The sequence below is a fragment of the Pan paniscus genome, chromosome 22, assembly GCF_029289425.2.
Source record: "Pan paniscus chromosome 22, NHGRI_mPanPan1-v2.0_pri, whole genome shotgun sequence".
Classification (NCBI taxonomy): domain Eukaryota; kingdom Metazoa; phylum Chordata; class Mammalia; order Primates; family Hominidae; genus Pan; species Pan paniscus.
Window position 1 is genome coordinate 35,274,053 of NC_073271.2, and position 23,785 is coordinate 35,297,837.

A 23,785-nucleotide genomic window follows, 5' to 3' on the forward strand; every position below is an offset into this window, starting at 1 on the left:
CTGGACTTGGAGTGGTCAAGTCTTTGGCCAGTGGGGATGAAAACCAAGAACTCCAGGCAGGAGGCAACTCAGGGAAAAAGGAGAGCAGGCAGGGTGGGGCAGGGGTGGAACAACAGGGGTGGGCAGAAAGGCAACGAGAAGGAGGAGAAAAGGTGGTGGAGGAAGAGAAAGAAGGGAGAGACCTCAGGGCAGGTGGGAGAGAGCGCAGCCTGCAGCTGCTCAGGCTGCTGCCTCTGCTGGTGTCAATCTCAGCTTCCTGTAACTTTTCTGCTTTCTAAACTTTTATTTTTTTTAACTTTTTGACTCTTTTCTAATAACTTAGCTTAAAACACAAATACACTGTACAGCTGTACAGAAATATTTTTTCTTTATATCCTTATTCCATAAGCTTTTTTCCATTCAAAAGTTTTGTTTTTTGCTTTTTGTTAAAAACTGAGACACAGCACACACATTAGCCTAGGCCTACACAGGGTCAGAATCATCAATATCTCACTGTCTTCCGCCTCCATATCTTGTCCCGCTGGAAGGTCTTCAGGGACAGTAACACACATGGAACTGTCATCTCCTGTGATGACAATGTCTGCTTCTGGATACCTCTGGAAGGGCCTGCCTGAAACTGTTTTACAGTTCGCTTTTTTGTTACGAGTAGAAGGAATACACTCTAAAATAGCAAAAAATAGGATGTACATAAACCAGTAGCATAGTCATTTATTGTAAGTATTATGTACTGTTCATAGTTGTATGTGCTGGACCTTTAAACTGGCAGCACAGTAGGCGTGTTTTCACCAGCAACACCACAAACACAAGTAACACATGAGCTCTGACCTTAGGATGGCTACCACAGCCTAGGCGATAGGAATCCTTCAGTTCCATACGATCTTATGGACCCCTGTCTACATGCGGTCCGCCAGTGGTATGTCCTTATGTGGTGCATGACTATACACATCCTACTGGTTCTCTCTGGACTGCTCTAATATACTGGGCATATACTGTCTTGTCTGTGTCATCTGTTACTTCTCTATTTCTGTCCTGCATCTTAGGACACCAACTCAAGTTAGTCCTCCACATAATGGCTTTGTATTATACCCTATTTTATATATATGTAATATATATACAACTTAGATCACATACTATTTGTTGTTATTTTATATAATACAGATTTTAATTTTAAAGTTGAAGTTTTGCTTCTGTTAAAATCTTTTCCATGAAATTTTTTAAATTTCCTTTCAGCTAGCTGCTGCTTCTCATACATCTCATTATTTGCTTTTGGAAAAAGCAGGGGTTCCTGACTTTTAAAAAATAGCTGTTTCCTACAGTCATGTTTTTCAACAGAATGCTCTTCTTCTGCATTTTTAATGCTGTTTCTATCCTTCGTATTGCTTGTTTTCTTCAGCTACTCTCCTTTGAATGGGGAACCTACTCAGGCCTGATGTCTGCTCCGGCTAGACTCGAACTCCTGGGCTCAAGCAATCCTCCTGCCCCAGCATCCCAGGTAGCTGGGACTACGGATAAGCACCACTGTGCCTGGCTTGGTATCTAGCCCTAACGTGGCTCTGCTGCACTGACAGCCAACCTCCTGCACCTGCTGCCTGCTTCTTATCACAAGAAGAGGTTTACTCCTGGACAGTCTGAAGCAATTATGATTCTTTCCTTAACAAAATTATTAAAAACTACAATGCCCAGAGTTATCTGCTTCTAGGGTTCTCCCAGGATTACTGCCGATGCAAAACTTGTCCCCCAACTACTTCCACTCTTAGCCATTTGACACTGCCAAGCTCTGTGGTTCTCAAGTTAGCAAGAGGAAGTACAAGAAGGAATGAAGACTGACAGCTCCAGCTGCCCCCAGAGCAGCTCCCCACTCCTTTCTTACCACATCACAGTCAGCATCTTTGAGGTGGGGCACACAAAGGTGTGTCAACATGGAAATACCACCTTACAGTTCTTCAAAAGCATTCTTATATCATTATTCTCACAATTCAGCAAAGCAAGCAGAGAATTTCCTTCATTAAGCAGATGAAAACCTGGACCCCAAGGGAAGTAGATAACCACCCAGGGAGTATTGTCACCAGTATTATCTGTAGTTTACAGCTGAGAAAACTGTTGCTCAGGAAGCTTCAAGGCATCTGCCCAAAGTCACCTGGCCTGTAAGGGCTGGCCTGGGATTGAACATAGTCCGCTTTTCCAAGATCACTCTTCCTTACTTACCACACTGACCCTCAGCACAAGAAGAGGATTAGCTCCAGCTAGGACCAGATTCCAGGTCATATGATGTTACCTCAGGGCTCTGCAGGCACCTTTCTGAATGAATGAAAACTTTTTTTGCAACAAGGGAAATGCTTAGATTTCTGCCTTCGGGATATATTCATAAACATACTATGCACAAGACTTCCAATACTTAATTATGTAAAGGAAACCAAGTTTACTCAAGAAGGAGTTAGAACACAGTATCTCCTTACCATACTTCTAATCATTACCAAAAACAGTAAATGAACTGGAACTAGAAAATATAAATGGGTGAGTACTCTAAATCTGTAGTATGTAAATGATTCAATAACTAAAAAGGTGAAAAAGAAAGCAGAAGAGATAAGAAGCATTTAACTCCACCATTTTAAAATTTATTTTCATGAATGCAGTTCAGTTTGTGGTCCTGTGAAGTTGTGTGGCTACTCCGGGTTCATGATTCCATTCACACTCCTAATGATAACACATGACTGTAAGAGAACTGCTGACACGCGCAGAGCCAGCCTTGAAAGAGAGCCCTGGGAAAGTCTGGGTGAAGAGGCTATCTGTCAGATATTACTAAAAAGTGAGGACATACACATTTCTGTTTCATTTTTAGTAAATATATAATTTTGTTACTTTGTCATCAATTTTTACCCACAAGATAAAAAAAACTGCAGGACTCCTAAAATATCCAGAAACTTTCCACATATTAAGAATCACCAACAGGTCAATGAATAGTTACACCTAATTAACTACACTTTGCCACATGAATACAATCTGCTGATATCTGTCGCTTTGAAAAATTTAACTAAAGTTGGGCACAGTGGCTCACACCTGTAATCCCAGCATTTTGGGAGGCCGAGGTGGGGGAAATGCTTGAGCCCAGGAGGTCGAGGATGCAGTGAACCATGATAGCACACTGCACTTCAGCCTGGGCAACAGAGCAAGACCCAGCCTCAAAAAATAAATAAATAAATAAATAAGATAAAAATTTAACTATAGTACCTTAAAATATTCAAATACAACAATACTCCCACCTAGTGGATAAAAGGAAAATGCCTGGCTTATTTTGGTTGTGAATAATACCACCATAAATAAGGAATTAAAACTACAATTAATTTTTTACAATTTTATTCCGTTTCATCATTCTCAAAATATATCCCCCAAAAGTAGTCTACAAAAGAGTGCAGGCTGCTCCCCTTAAAGGAATGGACAAGTAATATACACTACAAAACAATGTTTAAGATCATGTATAAATGTTACTCTGAATCTCATTTGTTGTCATCAATTTCTTTAGTATCTCAGTGCTTTGGGGAATATTCTGAAAGGAGAGAAAAAAGTGAATACAGTGAGACCCCAGGGATTCAGGCAGAGGCAACACCCCCCCCTCCACGACCAACAATCTCCACACTCGAGACTTAAAGACAACAGCCATGGGACAGGCGTGGCCTTTACTCTCCTTCTCAACAAAAAGGCAAGTGGGAAAGTCAGTTCAACAGGCCCTTTCCCTGCCACACTCGCCCATGATCTCCTGGCCTCCAATGGCCTCCTGGCCTCCGATGGCCTCCTGGCCTCTGGAGGAAGTCTATGCTCTAACCCGCCCGACCTTCCCCGCAAGATGTCTTCCTCCCTCTCCACCAACACCACACTCCTCACGGCTCTCCTCACACTTCCCCACTCTGCTCACACTGCTTCCCTCTGCACACTTCTACCCAAGATTCATCCATCTTTCAAATCCAACTAAACTGCCACACAGGAAGAACTCAAAATAATTCCACCTTATTGAAAATACCACTTTTAAAAGGTCAGAAACAACGAACTGACTCAGGCTGATGTATTTGGTCATTAAGAAAACAGCATCCTGCAGAACCACCATCTTACCCTCCTGCTAATCATTATCTCCAAAGCAAAAATGAAAATGCTGAGTTAAATTTCCCCTCAAAAGTATATTCATAAAAGCTGAGTTTCCTTAAGCCCCATATGACAGATGATTTCCAAGTCTCTGAACAAGTCCAAGTGTTTATGACACACCTGTGTGCTACACACAGTCCTACAGCAGTAAACAAAACAGCCCAGCCCCTGCCCATGGGAACTCATCTCTGAGTTAAGTGGGATGAGGCAATTGGCTATTTAAACAAACAAGATGATCAGCATATACTTTGAAAGAGATGCTAAAAATAAATTAACTCCATGTGTCAGAAAGATTACCCTGGATTCTAGCTAATTTGCAAGATAAGCTTGCAGTATACTAAATCAGAGTTTTACAGCTGTACTCTTCAACAAATGGTTATTGACGGCTTTATTCAACATGCCAGGTATGTGGTAAACTTGGGATACCAAAATTAAAAATCGTGGTCCATTACCACAAGGAGCTGACAATCTAGTAACAAACTAATTTATGAGACCTGGGAAATGAGCTACTTCCAACAACTTACCACAAAAGTCTTAAAACTAATGGCCATTCCAGAATAAAACCGGGCTGAGGGACAATGTTGTTACAACCTCTTTCCTTTAAAGAAACCATGCTTAAACCAGAGGCTGTGGACTTCCAAAAAAGTCTCTTAAGAGAAAACAATGGAATCCCTAAACTACCTGAGATTACAGGCAAACATTTTCATGTACGTGTTCCAATTTTTTTAGAAAATGAGCCCAAAGGTATAAACCAAGGGTAAGGAAGAGGTTCATTATGTAATTCTCTCATCTTCACATATACAGTTCTCTGTAAAATTGGGTAAATAAATATTATAATAATTTGATCCACACTATACTCAAAAATAATCGTCTCAAAAATTAAATAAAAAATTTTTTAAAAACCTTGCAAAGTAGTTATAGAAGCTTATTGAACAGTAAAACCATCTGTCCACATAGACATTTGGGATTTAATTGCACTGCATTAATCTATCATACAAGAACAAAGCATTCGCCAAGTTACAGACGTATACAGAAGAGATGATGACAATCAAATTTAAACTGCCAGACTAGAAAGCTTCACTTTGAGAAGAATGGATCTCCAAGCATTGCTTAGGGTTTAAAATGACACTATACATTTATGTTTGTTACTAAGCTGATTATAACAATGCAGCTATTAATTTAAATGAGTTAAAACCTTACCTTAACCAAACCCTTCAAGCTTCTGGTAGAAAGTATAGGCTTAAAAGCTTCCACTGTGATTAGGTCTAATTTCATCACATCAGTATAACACAAGTACAGAATTGCTGGGATTTTCCATACTTGACAGTAACTTAGAACTATGAATACACAAGAAAAAAAAACGATGTAAGTTTTCTATTATGTTACTTTTAAATTAAACACCTTTAAATAATAAAGGCTGTTGTTAAAAGTAGTTATCTCAGCTGCCTCTTTCAATCAAGGTATTTACTGCAATTTTGAACCAATTATAATGAAGATTTTCTTTCAAAGTCAATTTATTTTCCTAATAATCTCTTCTTTTGCAAATATTAATTTTATATTTCCTGAAAATACAGCTGAGATGATTTAAGTAGCTGAAAGATTAAAATTCTACTGACTATAATAAAGCATATAAATAACAAATAAATACAAAATGCATAAAGTGAAATATTTAGCCACTTCTCATTCTAGTAAACATTGAAAGCAAAAAGAAACCCCAACCAAACCCTATTTTAATACAGTTCATATAATAAATAACAATTATGTAATATATTACCCACTGAAAAGTAAATGGCAGTCTCTTTGTCATATGATGGCAGATGTGAGTGACAGTAATAAAAAAAATTAAAGCAACTATCAAGATTCAATATTCAAAACTTCTGTTTTGATAATTAAAATGTACTTTATCAACTTTTCATGCACCAATAATTTATATTTAACACTGGCTTGCATTCTGAATAATCAAAGACCAAAAAGAAACACAGCATGTCTGAAGCCTAACAGTTAAGAAACATGAGCTCCTCAAATAACTGTGTCTGGAAAATCTGAAAACTCAAACTAAATATACTGCACTTGTAACTACAGATATTGAGGACTAACAGCAATATATTGGTATCAATCATCATTAATAAACTACCTCAAAAAGACCTCTAATGGTGAAAGTAGTATCAATAAAGCAATAAGATAGAACGTAAATGTTACAAATTTTAATACCACCTGCTGCAGGAAGGTCGTGTACTATATTCGGTTGTTCTAGCAATGGACAACACGCCGAGTCTTTGAAATTCTGTGTTTTTAGCGCTCTCAGGAAAGGAGAAGGAAGGCTGCCGGTGGATTCTGAGGTTTTATAATCGGTAACATGTCGACATGTGAGAATAGTTATCTGCATGTTCTTCCTTGGACAAGAGCCAAAAACCTAACATAAAATTTATTTCAAATTAAAAAAACATATAATTTTGTTACAGAATGGAAACATTCCTCTAGGTATTCACCTAACACCACAGACAATAATAGCATGCCTAGCAGGGGTGGGAGTGTGCCTTGGACAAACAGAACACACCTGCTGTCTCAACCTGGGTTTGATCTTGGTTCTGCTTTCTAGGTGGGCAATTTTTCCAAGTCACTCTCCTCATTAGTGAACTAAGGTGATATAGTTTAGATGCCTGTCCCCTCCAAATCTCATGTTAAAATGTGATTCCCAATGTTGGAGGCCAGACTTGGTGGGAGGTGACTGGATATGGGGGTAGATCCCTCATGAATGGCCTAGCACCACCCTGTTGGTGATACGTGACTTCTCACTTCTCGCTCAGTTCATGCTAGAGCTGGTAGTTCAAAAGAGGCTGGCTCCTCCCCTCTCTCATGCTCTCGCCATGTGATCTGCCTGCTCCCCCTTCACCTTCCACCATGATTGGAGGCTCCTGAGGCCTCAGCAGAAGCCAAGCAGATGCCAGCACCATGCTTCCTATACAGCCTGCAGAACTGTGAATCAGTTAAACCTCTGTTCTTTATAAATTACCCAGCCTCAGGTATTCTTTATAGCAACACAAGAATAGATGAACACGTAATGCCAGCACTACCTACTTAAGGGGCCTGCGATGTGGAGTAAATGAAGTCAGAGTGCCAGAATAGCGACTACAGGTCTGCCGTCCAGAGAAAAAAAGTCACAAGTACACACCTGACATTCATTCCCTCTCCCACCTACCACCGACACCTGAAAAATAACTCTTATGAAATTCATTTTTGGAATTACTACACTTATAGGTAAGCTTCAATCACTGTGGTTCTAAATGTCCTCTTCTATAAGTAGAAGAGTCTGGATTTGATAGATTTCTAAGAACCCTTTTACCTTTTAATAAGATCTAAAGTGATGTAAACAAAGAAAGATGGGCGGGAGGAATCCAATTGTGTTTTATACTTCTGTGACCTACCGTCCTCAATGCTGAGGACCAACTGTGTTTTGTACTTCTGTACCTCAGCATTGAGGACGGGAGGACACAGAAGTATAAAACACAACTGGTTGGTCACGTTAAATAAGCAAGTTCTTTTATTCTTTATATTCCAAAAGAAATTCCCACAATATTTTAAAGAAATAAATATCTGACTGCGTAAGTTTAAGTTAAAAGACATCGAACCCTTAAAAAATGAAAACTCCTGTAGACTAACCATTCACAGGTTTTCATTTCTCTCTTACCTTTTCCAGCCACTGATACTGTTGATCTTCTGCAACATAGCAACTGCACTGACAGAGGAAAACCTGAAAAGTCAAGTTCCACGCTTTTTGTCAAGTAAGTTTTATACACATCACAAACTATCACCATATATGTAACATGTGAATGACAACACTTAGGTAATACTTATTTTCCTGGCTCCACTATTGACCTACTTATTTCTCTTTAAAATTTAACAGTCAAACCACTACTGGTGATTAGTATCAGAAAAAGTGCACACTGACAGAGCAACTGAAAGATTTGCCATACTAAAGTATACTACCAGTAAATAACATGTAAGTGATACTTAAATAACTACTTTTCAAACATACAAGTCCCACCTACCGAGGGATTGGATTTTAGATGATAAAACACACAAAAAGCCTCTGTGGAGGACAGATGTGTAGTGTCTGTTGTTCTACACCATTCATTCCAGAGTTTAGCACAACCAACTTCCTCCCAGACTCCTGAATTCATAACAAATGATGACAGAAATGCTGTAAAAAACAATTCACATAAGTTAGTGTTTGGCTCTGCAAGCTATATTTTCTATTCAATAAAAAGTAAGCTCAAGTTACTGTAGAATCTGAGAGCTGAAAGAGCCATTCAAGACCGTCTACCTAATACCACCATTATACAGAAAAAGAAACTGAGGCCCCCAAGAAGTAAAAGGCCACACACCCTGAGTAAGACAATCCTAGAGCTAGGGATCAAGAAGGCAGGTTTGTTGACAGACTTTCTACCACATGCTCACGGGGTAATACTCTTCTGAAAAACTTTAGGCCAGCAGAACTTTATATAAATGAGTCCATAGTTACTTGCCATCATGTACTTACTATGTTCTACAACCACTAGGGGTACCTTACAGAGGAAGGGATCTTAACTGGGTTTCCTGAATGTTCTCATCACAACCTGTGAACACCCTAAAAATATAAAGGTCTATGTGTGTATTTGTAAATGTACATTGTCCTAGCTGCACTCTACACTGTTTTTACTTTAATCCACCAAGAGAATTAATACATGCAAGGACCTTAAAACTTAAGTATGTAAACATGTTGATAATTATTACTGTCTTTAGAGTTTTGTGTTCTCAAAGGAGTCTATTAACTCAAAAACATTAACATAAACCCGGATACCTCAACACACTAGAAACAGCTCCTTGAGTTTTAAGTTCCTGAAGCTAAAAACATTTTCTTTAAAGCTTTTCTCTGAGTTGGGGTCTTGCTTTGTTACCCAAGCTGGAGCACAATCAGTGGGAGGATCGTGGCTCACTGCAGCCTCAAAATCCTGGGCTCAAGCAATCCTCCCATCTCAGGCTCCTGAGTAGCCAGGACTACAGGCAAGCACCACCATGCCTGGCTTCATTTTTTTATTTTTTGTAAGAGATACGGTCTCACTATGTTGCCCAGGCTGGTCTCAAATCCTGGCCTCAAGTGATCCTCCCGCCTCGGCCTCCTAAAGAGCTGGGGTTACAGATGTGAGCCACTGCACCCAGCCTAAATCTGATTTTTTCAGTTTATTAAAAAGATAGTGCAGACCAGGTGCTGTGGCTCACACCTGTAATCCCAGCTCTTTGGGAAGCTGAGGCAGGAGGATCACTTGAGGACAGGAGTGCAAGACCAGCCTGGGCAACACAGCAAGAAACCATCTCTACCAAAAACAAAACAAAAAAAAAATGATGCAACAGGAACAGGAGAGAGATTTTACTCAGAAATACAATCACTCTACTGTGGCTTTTTAAAGTACTAAACATTTTAAATCTTTTATGATGGAAGAAAATAAGTATATTTCATTCTTTCAACAAAATGACTAAGTCTTCTGCATTTTCACTTACCTACTGCATTATTTCCTATAGCAATTATAAACTTGGAGCACGGATATTTTTCTAGCAAAGAAACTTCCAAAGATGTTTTTGTTTGTCTTCGAAGGAGCCGCACTTCCCTAACACAAGAAACAAGATGAAACTAAAGCAACTTCAATACAAACAGTATCATGGCAAAAGGGCACTATATGTATGATTTACAATAAATAAAATGCACGTTCGTTTTATAAAGATATAACTAATATCCTCAGAAAACGATGGACTCGGACAATGATAACCAACAGATAAAACTATTGCATACGTGTTTACGGAGAACTCTAAAATAGTGATCAGGCTGTCCACCTGACCCAAGGACCAATCTTAGCATCCCTAAAAGTGAGACAGCTGGGGATAGCCTGCAATAAGAAACAGAAAGCACCACTTAGTAGAAGCACTCTTGCCGACAAAACTTTGAACGCGAATCTGACCAAGCCTCCAAATGAACATTCATTTTACAGGACATGCAGGTGATACAGACGTTAAGTGACACCACAACGAAGCTATCAGACAAATTCAGAGTGTGGGGCACTGGACAAGACAATCAGTCCTGTCTCTTAGGAGGGGTAAGAGGAGGTTGCTCTAAATGAAGTGACACGTCTAAATGTAACCTGTGGACCTTGTTAGGATTCTCATTCACACAGACCACTGTAAAATGTCATGTCTGAAAAAACTAGGTAAACGTGAGTGAGCATGGACTACAAAATGATACTGGAAAATTAGTATTAGTGTTGTTAGGGGTGATAATAGCATATGTAAGAAAATCCCTAAAACGTCTGAGATGTATTCTGAAAAATGTAGAGGTGAAAGGCCATGATGACTGGAATTCGCTTAGGAGTGGCGGGAGAGAAAATAAACGTGGCAAAATCTTCCTGTTGAATTTACCCGGTTGTGTAGGGGTCAGGGCTCACTTGACTATTTTCTCCCACTTTTTTGTGTTTGGAAACAATTTTTTTAAAGCGTGTTCATCGGCTACTGATACATCATGCTAACTGAAGTGTGGGGTGCAGGTTTAAAAAGTTTCGAGGGAATTGGTGTGTCCGTGAACAATCCACGACAAACGTGGTGGGGCCCGCGGGAGCGCTGCGGCCCAAGACAGTGTGACAAGCGGGAAGATCACGAGTCCGCAAGACACCAAGCCTCCAGAAATGCTCCAGAAACGCTCCAGAAAGCCTTTAAAGAACGGATTTGAACCCAGCCCTCCCACAGCGGCTTCACCCTGGACTCCACGAAACGCCAGCGGATCCACGCGAGAACCACACACACCTGGGGCTGGCGCCGCTGGACGCCGCGGCTTCACGGAGACCCAGGGCCCAAGCAGAGCCACGGAGAGGCGGCAACCGCGGAGGCCACTCGGAAGACCGCGGAGCCCCGGCCTTAGGCGCCGACGCGGCTGCCAGGCCCGCGCACCTTCCAGCTGCGGTGAGCGCGCTGCCCTTATCCCGGTGCCTCACCTCTTCCGCGCCAGCTGCTGACGCACCTCCCTGTCCTCGGGCGTCTCCCTCCGCCCCTCCTCCTCCTCCTCTTCGTCCTCAGTCCCAGCTCGGCACGGCGCCTTCACCACCTCTCCGAAGAACGTGGCCGCCATAGCCGCCCCGTGACCGGCTGGACACAACTGCAGCGCCGCGGGACCGCACGCCGGCTTGCGCGAGACCACGCTCCCTCACCGCGCGGGCAATAAGTCCCGCCCCGCACAGGCCACGCCCTCCGCGCACAGCCCGAGCTCGCGGCCACACCCCCACCGCGCGGGCGCTACGTCCCGCCCCGCGCAGGGATCGCTCCCAGGCACACCCTGAGCTCGCGGCCACGCCCTCTTCACCGCCCGCCCGCGCTGTCACGCCCTGGGCCAGCAGTCCCCGCAGCTTTTTTGTTTTTAAATTACAGATTGGGGGAGGGGTCTCGCTATGTTGCCCAGACTGGTCTCGAACTCCAGGACTCTAGCGATCGTCCTCTTTAGACCTCCCAAAGTGCTTGGATTACAGGCCTCAGCCACCGCGTCCGGCCCCCAAAGGCTTTCATTCGCAGCTTGAGCCCTGCGGGCGCCAGGAGGTGGGAGGACTGCGGGCTAGAGGGGCAGGGGGCGAGAGGAGGGCGGGGCCTCCGTTCGTGGCGGTAGCGGAACCAGGGGTGCAGGGGCGGAGCCAGCGCCGCTGGCCGTGGCGTCCGGGAGCTGTGGGGCCGTTCCCTCATCGTCCGTTTCCATTTTCCTTCTGCGTTAGGAGAGACTGGGGTAGCATTAGTGTACTGAGCACCCGCTCCAAATTTCGACTGCCCAGGTAGGTGGCGGCGCGGTGGTACTGAGGGCCCCCGTAGCCAGGCGCGCCCTCAGACAGCGGGCACGGGCGGACGCAAGGGCAGCAAGAAATACAGCGCTTCGTGGTGGTATAAAAACGAGACCTTTACTCTGGCGATAGGAATTCACATTTCAAAAGCTGATGATTGTCAAGGCGATTCAAAAAACATTTTTATGAGTGTAAAAAATAGTGTTTTAAAGTTGGCCATTTTCTAATACAAAATGTTTCTTTTTAAATAGCCTTTAATAAGAATGTGTGATTGTTCTTTAATTGGTTCTCTTTAAAATGTGCTGGAAGACAAAGTTCGAGGAGCACTGTTTCAAGCAAGAGAAAAAGGGGACATAATTTAAATGAAAACATGCAGTAATGCAATGAAAAATAAAACCGTTTCCTAGATTTAGTTGTACCGAAATACATGACATCGCCTGCATTTTGTGACTTTGTCAGTAGTCACGAAGGTAAGTACTACTTTGGGGTCAGAGAGAGCCTGTTGAGATAAAATCTCAAAGCTGTTAGAAACATTTTAAGATGTGGAAAGATAATCAACAAAATCATTTACATAAAATTAGTATTTAGCAGATGTACACATCTGCAAAAAAAGAAGTGAGTTTGGAAGCAAAATTTAAACATTTAGCAATAAAATTAAGACTAAATTTCTAGCCAGTAAGAGCTTAGGAAACTTTGGATATCCTTAGTGAGATAGAACAAACAAGATCACCACAATGATGTTTTAAAACATTAGGACTCCTGGGTTAACTGGTCTATTATGATGATGGAACTGCAGAATAAAAAGGTTGTTTGGGCACCACTTGTCTTAGTCCTTTTGTTAATTTGTCATTTTTACCAGTAAGATCTTCAATTTGATTTCACAGTTCCATGATGAAGAAATATTTTCTGCAAAGCAAATTACTGTAAATAGGGTAATAGTAATACATTTGGCCATGATTTAAATTCTGCACACATTTCAGAGAGAACAATTTTACAATGTTAAGTTTTAAGCAAACGCTTATTTCATGCAGTTACAATAAGTTTAGGCCAAGCACTTTTTAAAAAGGCAAATATGTTCGAATACTTAGCCAAAAAAGGATTTCATTATGCAAGACTGATAATACAATCTCAAATACTGACAGAAATTAACCCCACCACAGCAAATTATAAATTCAAAGCTTAAATTCTTTCATTACACTGAAATTGCTAAAAAAAAAAAAAAAAAAAAACTTTGCATAAAATAGTCTTCACCAAGTATTTCATTTTATAGTTACTTGTTGAGGACATAATATACTCAATAAATATTATAAATTAAGTGTAAAATTTGAACTGGAAAGAAGTTTAAGCATTTCATTAGAGCTCAAAAATCAAACCCCATGCACCTAAAAGTAATAGCAGTTTATTAGGAATTCTTCCCTTTCTCACCTGTGTATCAACATACTGGGGATCAGTAATTTAGATGAAAGTATACTACAAAAGGAGCAAAGGACACAGACTTAGTAGGTTAGAATATTCTGGCTTATGCTAAAAAACAAAAAGCCTTTTTTTTTAAAACAGACATGCAACCACAAATTTCTCAAGTATTTTAGACACTTGGTTCATCTGTATAACAAAAAAAAATGCATTTGACTTAAAAAAGAAATAGAAAACCCTAGGTTTCTGTAGTTTAGTTTTTCAGATTTACACATGCAAATCATATATTCAGATATTTTTAAATGGGAAAACAACTTACTTTCAACAACTTAATTTTTCCAGTAACACGTTACTATGTTAAAAAGATGTGACAGTACATTCATTTAATCTGGCAATTTTAATTTCAACAAATACATATTAACAACAAATTAAATCCTATTGTAAATACACTTCTTTGTTATACCACGACCAAATTTTCTAATCCTAGCACAGGCCACAATGAAATAGGCCAAACATGCTACCATTAAAGTTTGTTGGGATGAGATTGTAGTAAGTTTACTCAAAGTATTCAAGCTCTAATTTTTAAGGTGCTGTAGAGAAACAGAAAAGATTTCACTGTATCTAAAAATATGACTGTTTTGATCTTAAGCTATACATTTTATTTTTATCTAACTGATTAAGACCTGCCTCTTAATGAGGCACATTTTTGGCATTTCTGTAAATGCTGCTACATACAAGTAAAAATAAGGAAAAGCCGTGATAGTAACATTCATAGCTTTCATAGAAAAATATATATTCCCTGAATTAGTCATATCAAGTGGTCATTCAGTATGAACTGCAATATTATAAACAAAATGACATCAATGGACTTTCTCTAATTGCCTATTTCCAACACTCTACTTCAGAACTCAATAATCAGTATCTCCAGCTGAAATTCCCAGGTCCTCCTAGTTTGTTTTTGACCTTTGGGGATGTGAATTGTAGGTACTGGATCTGGGTAGAGTTTTTGCTTCACTCAGAAGTCAAATAGGCCCATTAGCACTTCCTTTGGAAAAGTGCCTGAATTTTTTTCCTCATGACACCATAGTTGTCGTGGTCTGAATTTTTACACTGTAATGGAGAACCCTGAAAATTAGCATCAGGTTAAGATTTTGAAATTTGTTCACTCCAAGTCCTTCCTAGCCTGTACACTTCCCATTATATTCTTCCTCTAAGGAATCATGTCTTCAAGGCCTTGCATTCTGGAAAGGAATAGTAGTAGTCTTATAGCAGGCCATTTGTCTTTTCTTTCCACCTCTCCACCTACAGACTCTGCAATCTATTTCCTCCTCAGAATTCCCCAGAGCACATGTCTGTACAAGAGCTGACTGGGAGGAACCCACTGGATTATGGCTTTTAGAAAATTCCTCCAAAGATGCCAATAAGGGAGTAATTTTAGAGCTGGGAGCAGAATGTAACTGCCAGTTTACTTGTGTACCAATTGTTTTCAGATGCCACTTCTACATTCTCATAGTCACTATTGTGCATTTTCTTTCCAGGATCTGAACCCCCTTTAAAAAAGCATTTTTCTATTAATATCTTCTAGCTCTTTTTCACTTTCAGAATTTATGGTTGTATCATCCTCTTTATAAACATTCAGTAATTTTTTCTTAGCCGCAGCAGAAGCATTTCGATGGGGCAGTTTTCTGCTACTCTTCCTAATCCAGACATTTTCTGGTCCTGAGATCGTTTCTTTTAGATTACTCATTATCTTTATTTTATTTGCAGCAACAGTAGCACATCTGCGGGGAACCTTCTCAGGTACCATTTTTGCTTTCAGAGTTTCACTAGGCATCTGCACTGCATCCTTCTGATTATGCATACATGTTCTCACTTTTGTATTGGGTTCTCTGTCTCTAGGAACAAATTCTGAAAAATGAGTGAAAGTTCATGTAAATGCAAAAATCTTGTAACACAAGATTTTACTACTGCTAACATTCCTCAACAACACTCATTCGGAAACAATAAATTTAAAAGTCATATTGCTAAATGATAAATTTTAAAATGTGATACTAAGGGCTTCACATTGATATAACCTTACATTTGCTTATCTACAACTATAAGGTTGTCACTTAAAACAGTAGCAGACTTGTAAGAATGGGGTGAAAAGTTCCTTCAGCATCGGCATCATAAAGCTGCTAATCTAAAAACATATATATGAGCATTTTACATAATTTGAATTACTAAATCTTAATTTCATTGTTCCAGTATTTTCTGACCTAGGTATGTGACACACGAGATTCAGATTAAAATTCTAAAAAATAACACAGAGTTGCTTTAAGGAACCAAAAAGTGCAGAGTGCTATGAGAACACAGACTGGAAACCTAACCTAGCCTAAGGGATCAAGGAAGGCTTCCTTTAAGGAAGCTTTTAGACGAGAGGTGAAAATTGTGAAGGGATTTGCCAGACAAAAAGCACTTTGGAGAGTTAACTCCTTCATGCAGACTAAGGCAGTTTTTAGAGGGGGCTTGAAATCACACTGGAGCTCTACACAGCCACATGATGCCAGAACTACTACTCCATGCTGACCAAACTTAGGAGGGCTCAGATATGTTTGTTACCAGTGTCTCAAAGCCAAATTTTCAAATTTCACAAAGAAGTCTAATTAGTACTCTTCAGAAGTGATATTCCTTTTACGTATCTGAAGTTCACGGGCCCTTGAATTTTAGGTCTTTCTTGCAGCCATGAACAGTCAAACTATCTAAAACTGCCTTCATGGTACACACCAATCTTGATGGCAGTTTGTTTTGTAGGACCCTGCCTGAAGTTTCCAGACACTTAGCGTTCAAAAGGTCAGGCTGTAGATCACTGAAATAACCAGTTGATATCCTCCCCACCCACACTAGACATCTGGAGGACTCCACCACATTCTTTTTACTACTAAGTACTAGAAAATGAGAGCTCTTTTAGTCAGATACTATCAAGTAACACTATTATTCTGTAGCAATGAAACTACCAATGCCAACCTTCTGAACTTTTTCTTCTGTGAAGATGTTTGCCCTTCTGTCACAAAGCTGACTGAAGGGCAGATGAGTACAGGTAAAAACTGCTTCTGTGGACTGACATGTTCATACAGCTAGATTAATGAGGCAGGCCTCTGCCCTCACAGTGCAAGCACTTCAGATTTTTCCCTAAGTCTATGAAACTGATTTCACACTTCTCTAAGATCAGTTGAGCGTTCTCCCCAGAATAGGTTAGGAAATATATTCAAAGCAACCCCACCACATACACATCAGTTCCTTTTGCCAACTAACTTATGTGATTCACATGCTTTTCCAGTGAAATTCTAAGGGCACTATGTTTTGTTCAGTGTTGTCTCCAGGCATTGTAAATGGCATTTTACCAGAGTAAGACGCTCATCACGGCATTACTCTCATGCAGCATGCCCTTACCTCCTTCAGCTGGGCTCTGTGGGAAGAGAAGTGGCTTAAAGTGCACTGTGTTTACCACTTCAAAGACACTTTTCTTGGGAATTTTAAAATTATGAACTAGTATCTCCAACAAGTCAACCCTATATCCAAAATGAATCTTTAACACATTAAATCAATGTTAGCAAATGCTAAAATATAAATATGCTACAAAGGGTAAACAAAAATTTTAAAATATGCAAAATTAAGGTGAAATTTGCACTTTATAGTAGTATGAGAATATACTATTATCAACTAGCTGCACCATTTGCATTTGGAAGAAAAGAACAGATAACTGGTTCATTCCCAACAACCTATTCATCCAGTCAAATAGATAAAATTCTATTTCAACTACAATTTGTAACAAAATGCTTTAAGTTTGCAGAAATTCCATTTTGATGTGTGATCAAAGTACCTATACTGACAATTTAGGAACCTAGTAAATACTAATTCTAACACATTTTAATAAATGTTTATTTGTCATCCGGAATAATGGAAAAGTTAAGATTCTGCAGAAAAAAAAAACTAAAATCAGGTTTTTAAAAAATACTTAAGGAAATTTGAACTTCAGTAACTATGCCCAAAGGAGGGAGAATTTGAATTACATTGTACTCTAACTTGATAAAGCTGAATCTCCTAAGTCTTAGACAATAAAACAGGAATTTCATAGAATAAGGATAAAAACAATCTGAGGAAGACAGAAAAGTGTGGAGAATTTTTTTAAATACATTCAAGTCAGTGTTAATTTTATTACTGAAAACTGAGTAAATTATAAAGTGCTTTATTCTCAAGAAAACTACAAACAGTTTTAGAAATATATATAGGATATTTCAGGGTTAGAAGTCAAATTTGTGTGTTAGGGTACAAGCTTAAGAACTCTGGATGTTGCTGCTCTAACAATGCATTTGTGATGGTGCCATGTGATACTAAGAAGTCAGTAGAATCCCCACCAGTCCTACTGCCTCAGATGATTCTTGTTTCAGTCATGGGTTTACAAAGTCATTGAGTGCTTGAGGACTGTTGTTTTCCTGGAAGTGATTCCCTACTTGGGTATGGCAAGAACACATCAGTAGTGTAAAACTGTACATCTGTAGAAGCACTCCATGATCACTTCCCTGGATGACCACTTTAAATTATAACTCACAGATATGTGTGTATTCTAAGATGGTATATGTGGTGAATAGAAACCTGGATACAAACATAACAGTTCTGACTCAACACAATCTCTAGTTTCTACATTTTAAGGATTAATCATATTCTAATTAGACTTTTATTTTTAAGCTACCTTATTTACAGATTCTGCACAATATTTCATCATACAAAACTGTTTTCCTAAATTCAAAGTAAACTGCATATTGATTACTACAGAAGCATTATAAAATTTTCATCGGCATTTTTAAAATTGGAGCATTTAAAACAGATTTGAGAATGAGAAAAGAATGTCTGACTCAAAATGAAAACATACTAGCCTCTTTCATAAACTCCTAGAATCTTGACATTATTGGTTGCTGTGGTTGGTGGATAAATCAAATCCACAAAGTGGGTAAACCCTCTAGGTGCAAGTTATAAGCTCCCTCAAGCAAGCCTTTTATCAGAAAAGACTTGAGATATTCTCTCCTCTGTCTGCCCTTCATTGATAAGCAATGAAATGACCGCAAAACTCAGAAAGCAAATAACATTTATCAATGATCTTCATCCCTCCCAAAGCAGAAGTTTCCAAAAACATCCCATAAACTGAAGTACCCCAATGGCTGTAGAATAAAATGGTTTCTGTAACTTGCTGTGTTTTTAAACAGTTCCGTTTTCTAGGGGGAGCTGGTAACACTGCAGTATGGCAGCATCAGGTCAAAAGACCATCAGAAATAATTCCATGAACTAGTTCATTAGCTTATTCATTTTTAGGGTTCATTTACTCAATGATGGGCACCACACAACTCTGAATTTTTGTTCTTATTCTGGAACTACAACTAATCTAGCTCATCACAATACAGTTTTCTCTCACCCCTAGAAAAACTCAGATTTGTGATGGCTATTGCAATTTTTAATAAAAATCTCATAAAAGCCTTATTTTGAAATATGAATTCAGGGACCTTAACTGCTTAATTTGCTTTTTAGAAGCAATACCTTAAGAGCATTTCACACTAAATGCAGGCAGAATCAGAAGTAAATACTTGTTTTCAATCTACCCTATTACTGTACTACTGGAAAGAAACCAGGCCACAGACAATCCAGTGGCAAACCCCTTTTCCAGCAGGGCTCCTGACTCGCTTCAGTTCCCCTATCCAAGCTCATATGTAAAACTCACAGCCCTCGCACCCCTATATTCTGCCTGCATGAAAAGAAATTACCAGTGGAAAAGAGGTTGGGGAACCACTTGGGACAAGTCTGGAATTAACCAGCTAGAATGTATTTGGCTTGGAGTAGTGTTTTGTTTTGTTTTTTAACTCTTTTGCTTGTTAAGATGAAAATGCTAAATTTATTATATCCCATTTAAGAACTGACAAAAAATCATCTAAATGAATAGATTAATTTAGAACATTAACGATCTTATGTGAAGTGGAAAACTAAAGATCTGCTTGACAGGCTCATGTAATTTTTTGACTGGGATTTTGTAGGTGAATATATAGTTGCAGTCCAAGGACTGATTCACATTTAGAAAATTAACTTGAATATATCAAAAATTAAAGATCCCTTTAACTTTTACCCACTGATCAAAAAAGTTAATTTTTAAAATGATTTACCTTGTAAAACAAAGGGGTAGAGCTGCTACAGTCCATCTAAGCTCTATATACTGGTCATCTCATTTCAATTAGGTCAATTGGACTGCCTCTTCTCTTTGGCAGTCTAAAATCTCATTTAAGGGCTTTAATAAATGAAAAAACTTACCTTAAAACTGACATAAAATATGACCAGAAAGTATACCATAGCATTGATAATTAAATTCAAACTATTGGTCTTGCCATACTTGAGAAACAGATGTGTAGTCTAGTTATTTACATGTTGCCAAAGATAGAGCCTGCAGATTGGTAGAATCCAAATGACGTAACTCTCCCCCTCCCTCCATCAAATCTAGAAAAGCAATTCTTGAGCAGACACCAATTTAAAGATATTTTTCTACCAATTTAACAATATATTAGGAACCAGCTTGGCAGATTATGAAAAAGGTAAAAATCTCTTACTTTTGAGAATCCCCATGTATCCTTGGGCAACATCTCTGTAATTTAACAGCCTTTAAAACTTAAAATCATAAGAAAAGACAACACAGCCCTTAGCATTACATACTTTACTTTTCAATCCTTACTATTCACAGTTTGAGTTAGGGATTAACATTTGCTAATCTAGTTGGACTCAGTTTTTCCCACAATGCTCTATTTTCTCACCTAGTTTTGACAAATTTATTCCTTCTCTTCCCAAATACTAGGATAAGAGACAGTCTCAAACTGTAAAGTTGCAAATTTCTTGGGGTTTCTGCTTTATTATTTCCTTGATATCCACAGCAGAAATTCAGAGGTATAACTTCAACATTAACAGGTGAAAAGTTCTACAATGACTTGTTGCACTCCATCACATTAAAATAATTGAACTATAATTTCCATACAACATAAGAAAACTACAGTATTTGGTGACAACTGCAAGATACCTGATAAATAAATATATCAACTTACTGTTCATGAAAAGAATGGAGCTGGTTATTTCAGCTTTAAAAGGGCAAAGCAAAAAGACCATTTTCTAGCCATTTAAAAGTTACTCAAAAAATTGATACAATGGAGTGGAAAGGAAAACAAAAAAGATCGTAAGCACCTTTAACAATGTTCTTGCATTCTACTGATATACAAACCTCTGGGGTTTCAGTTGGCACAATCAAGTTCAACTTGTACTAACAGAAAATATTAAAATTCTTCCTATTTAGTTTTTAATATCAAACAGGGAGGTTAGTAAATTGTTTTCTGATTCTTCTACAAAAAAAAAAGTCTAGAAGACAGAGGGAATGTAGTGTGCACCCCTTATTCTAAGTGATAATTTTTACTTACGAGGTCATAACGAGTGCAAAGGGCTTAGTGATGCATCTTATTCTTTACTTTTGGACAGTAACACCCTCAGATGGTATTTTTATTGGTTTGTTTTATATTCCCCTTTTCCATTTGCCCTTCTGTTTTGAAGTGCTTTTTCTTAAAACTTAAGTTCTTTGCCTCCATTTTCTTATAAACCCAATTTCCTCTTTAGGTGCAGCTCTACTATTTGAAAGGAACCTTTCTGTTGTAATTTACAAGCTGTGAGTAACTGCTATATCATTGTTTCCAAGGATTAATAAACTGAGAAATGATTTAATCAGATATTTGCCACTTACAAAAAGGGAGGCTGACCTTAGGAATTATTTGAATATGGGATAAACTTTTCCTTTTATTCATAAGTTACTTCACATTGTAAGTATACCTTTTTAAATAAGGAGGACACGAAAAAAGAAAGCTTTGTTAACACTCATCTATCTTGTGAATGTTTGAAATCATTTTTCCTTTATATGCTTGGTAAAGTGAGTCTTTCCAAGAAAGCAAAAATCAAATCTGAGTACTTCAAAGCCTGTAAAACCATAAATGAATAAAACCATAGGATTTTGGACATACACAACCAAAGTAGTTTTTGTTTTTCACATACACCATTAAGTTGAACTTCAAGTGCAGTGGAAAGGTACAGCACTTATTTCTGGATCAGTTCACATTCAAATTATAACCCTTTATCTTTTTCTCAAGAATACTACAAACTGACCCTAAACATTAAAGTACACCTGTGCATTAAATCCCTGGGCATTTTGCATAACGTAGAAAAAAAAAGCCAAACATGTTCTAGTGCTCAATGTAAACATTTTTAACTATTAATGATTTATTAATTTTCCTTAAAGGTACTTAGGAGTGTGTCACATATTCAAAGTTAACCTTAGGAATAGCACCATAACCAAAAAAACCCATAAAAATTATTTTCTCCATTATCTCTCAGTTTTATTTCATAACTTGAGAAGCTACCATTGTCGGCTATGCTTTTAAAGACATCAGGTCCATTCTTGCTTCTTCTGATGAAACCAAATCTGATTAAAAACCAAAATACCACTTCTGTATGCAAGGGTCTAACTATTTTGGACTGAAAGAAAAAATGATAATTGGATGGCCAGTCAATGACCAATTAATGCAGTCCAAATAATCAGAATAGTTCTATTAATGAAGCCTAAACTGTCAAAATATTGTTTTATACCAAAAGAATGTATGTACTTATGAATGTATTCCATATTTATTTATGGATTTTTTTGGTACCTTTTTGCAAATGATGGTAAACATGGAGTTAAAACCTGAGAACAGATTATAAAAGAGAAGGTTAAGAAGAGTTTAAATAAATTAATGGATTTGACATCTATCACCAGTTTTTAAAATTAGCAAAGTAAAAGGCATCCCATTAGTCTTTTCAGTCTTAGTCAAGGACAATTATCATGAATCAATCTGTTTACTATCTACTTAACACAAGTTCTGAGAAGAAAAGCATCATAGTTCTGAAATGGTGATAGCTCTCTAAGCCACAAATGAGAGGAGGTTTCCCACCTATCTCAGTTGATAATGTCCAAAAACATCCTTCCCCATGCATCAGAGTAGAAAGAAAATGTACCTTCTACTATGTCAAATGGAATAGATAACTACAAAATAGGAACGCTTCAGAACATTCTCTAACATTAATACCAGTCTGATGCTTCGCCTTATCTGCCACTTCAAAGATACACAGGAGAAAAGGTTTTGTCTGAAACCAAACACAATTAGGGCTAATAAATAACACTGTCTAATATTGATACCAGTCTGATGCTTCACCTTATCTGCCACTTCAAAGATACACAGGAGAAAAGGGTTAATTTTTCTGAAATCAAACACAATTAGGGCTAATAAATAACTTACAGGTGGGGTACTGTAACATATCCCTTACCCACTAAATATGTAAACCATTTGAATCAAGTCCATCTTCAGGCACAAACAAGTTAGGAATGGCCATCTACACTGGAGTAGCATAACCTATCAAGTATTTGGTTAGAAAATAAGTGTACTATTTGTGTGATAAAGTTTCACTTTAAATGGATTATAAAATTATTTTCCCACAAAACATGACAGTTTCTTATATTTGGACTAGAAGTCACTAATAAAGATACATTTAGTTGCCCCAGCAAAGAATGCTTAGGATTGCACATGGAAGCAGTAAACTAAAACAAAGAGATGGAGAATGACATTTAGCTATTTTCCTATATAGATAAGATTTGCAATTGTACTCTTAACAAAACTCACCTCTACAATTGGAATACAGATGGGGGAAACCTACATGTTAACTTAAATACTCTTAGCCCTGTACACTCTATTAAAGAACACACTTCTAAATCTAAGGCACACGAATTCCTCTATTTCACAGAGTAAGATTATGGAAGAGCAAGATTTTGGTTAAATCCCTTACAATGGAAACCAGGAGATCTTGGACAGAAGACAGATTATATAGCATTTTGTTAGTGCACAGTTTAAAAGAAAATGCTCTGACTATGCTCTGGTCCTAGAGGTTTAAAACATGCACTCAAATCATTAAAAATAATTTACCAGCACTTTATAAATTCAAGTTTATAACATAAAAGTGACAACGTTTTCCTTAAGAAGAAAAAAACCCAACAGCACTTGGGAAGAAAATTAGAAACCATTTCAATGAAAGTGACCAGATCTGGTATAATGCATTCTACTCAAGTAGCCAGGGGAAGAAAAAAAAAAAAGTGGTAGGTACCTCGCCTACTAATCATGGTTACACCTCCCATGATTATAGTGTCAGTATGCATGTATTTATGAAGAATCTGTAAACATAGGTTGTGAAATTGTTGTAACTACTATAGAACAGGGGTTAGAAACTACTGCCTCTTTGACAAATTCAGAAAATAACTGCAT

At 38.3% G+C, this 23,785-nt stretch overlaps 2 protein-coding genes across 8 annotated transcripts in view; both read right to left on the bottom strand.

Moving 5' to 3' along the window:
* The window catches only part of PSMG1 (proteasome assembly chaperone 1), a 168,952-nt gene extending 145,493 nt beyond the window's left edge, over positions 1–23,459 (bottom strand). For 2 of the 6 annotated variants that reach the window (XR_010111149.1, XM_063601441.1), the window contains exons 1-6: positions 11,151–11,434; positions 9,673–9,779; positions 8,184–8,335; positions 7,823–7,885; positions 6,349–6,547; positions 5,335–5,471 (exon numbers count right to left, since the gene is read on the bottom strand). Coding sequence is in view for 5 of the 6 variants with exons in the window: in XM_063601441.1 (XP_063457511.1) it covers positions 5,335–5,471; positions 6,349–6,547; positions 7,823–7,885; positions 8,184–8,335; positions 9,673–9,779; positions 11,151–11,284 (792 nt within the window). In the remaining variant the exon portion in view is untranslated. Of the gene's footprint in view, positions 1–3,337; positions 3,545–5,334; positions 5,472–6,348; positions 6,548–7,822; positions 7,886–8,183; positions 8,336–9,672; positions 9,803–10,962 lie in introns of those variants that run through there. The other 4 variants (XM_003823920.5, XM_034948153.3, XM_034948151.3 and 1 more) reach the window with 4 other exon arrangements.
* The window catches only part of BRWD1 (bromodomain and WD repeat domain containing 1), a 134,192-nt gene continuing 122,480 nt past the window's right edge, over positions 12,074–23,785 (bottom strand). For both annotated transcript variants that reach the window (XM_063601440.1, XM_055105204.2), the window contains one exon: positions 12,074–15,299. In XM_063601440.1, the coding sequence (XP_063457510.1) occupies positions 14,944–15,299 (356 nt within the window). In that variant the 3' untranslated portion in view covers positions 12,074–14,943. The remainder of the gene's footprint in view (positions 15,300–23,785) is intronic.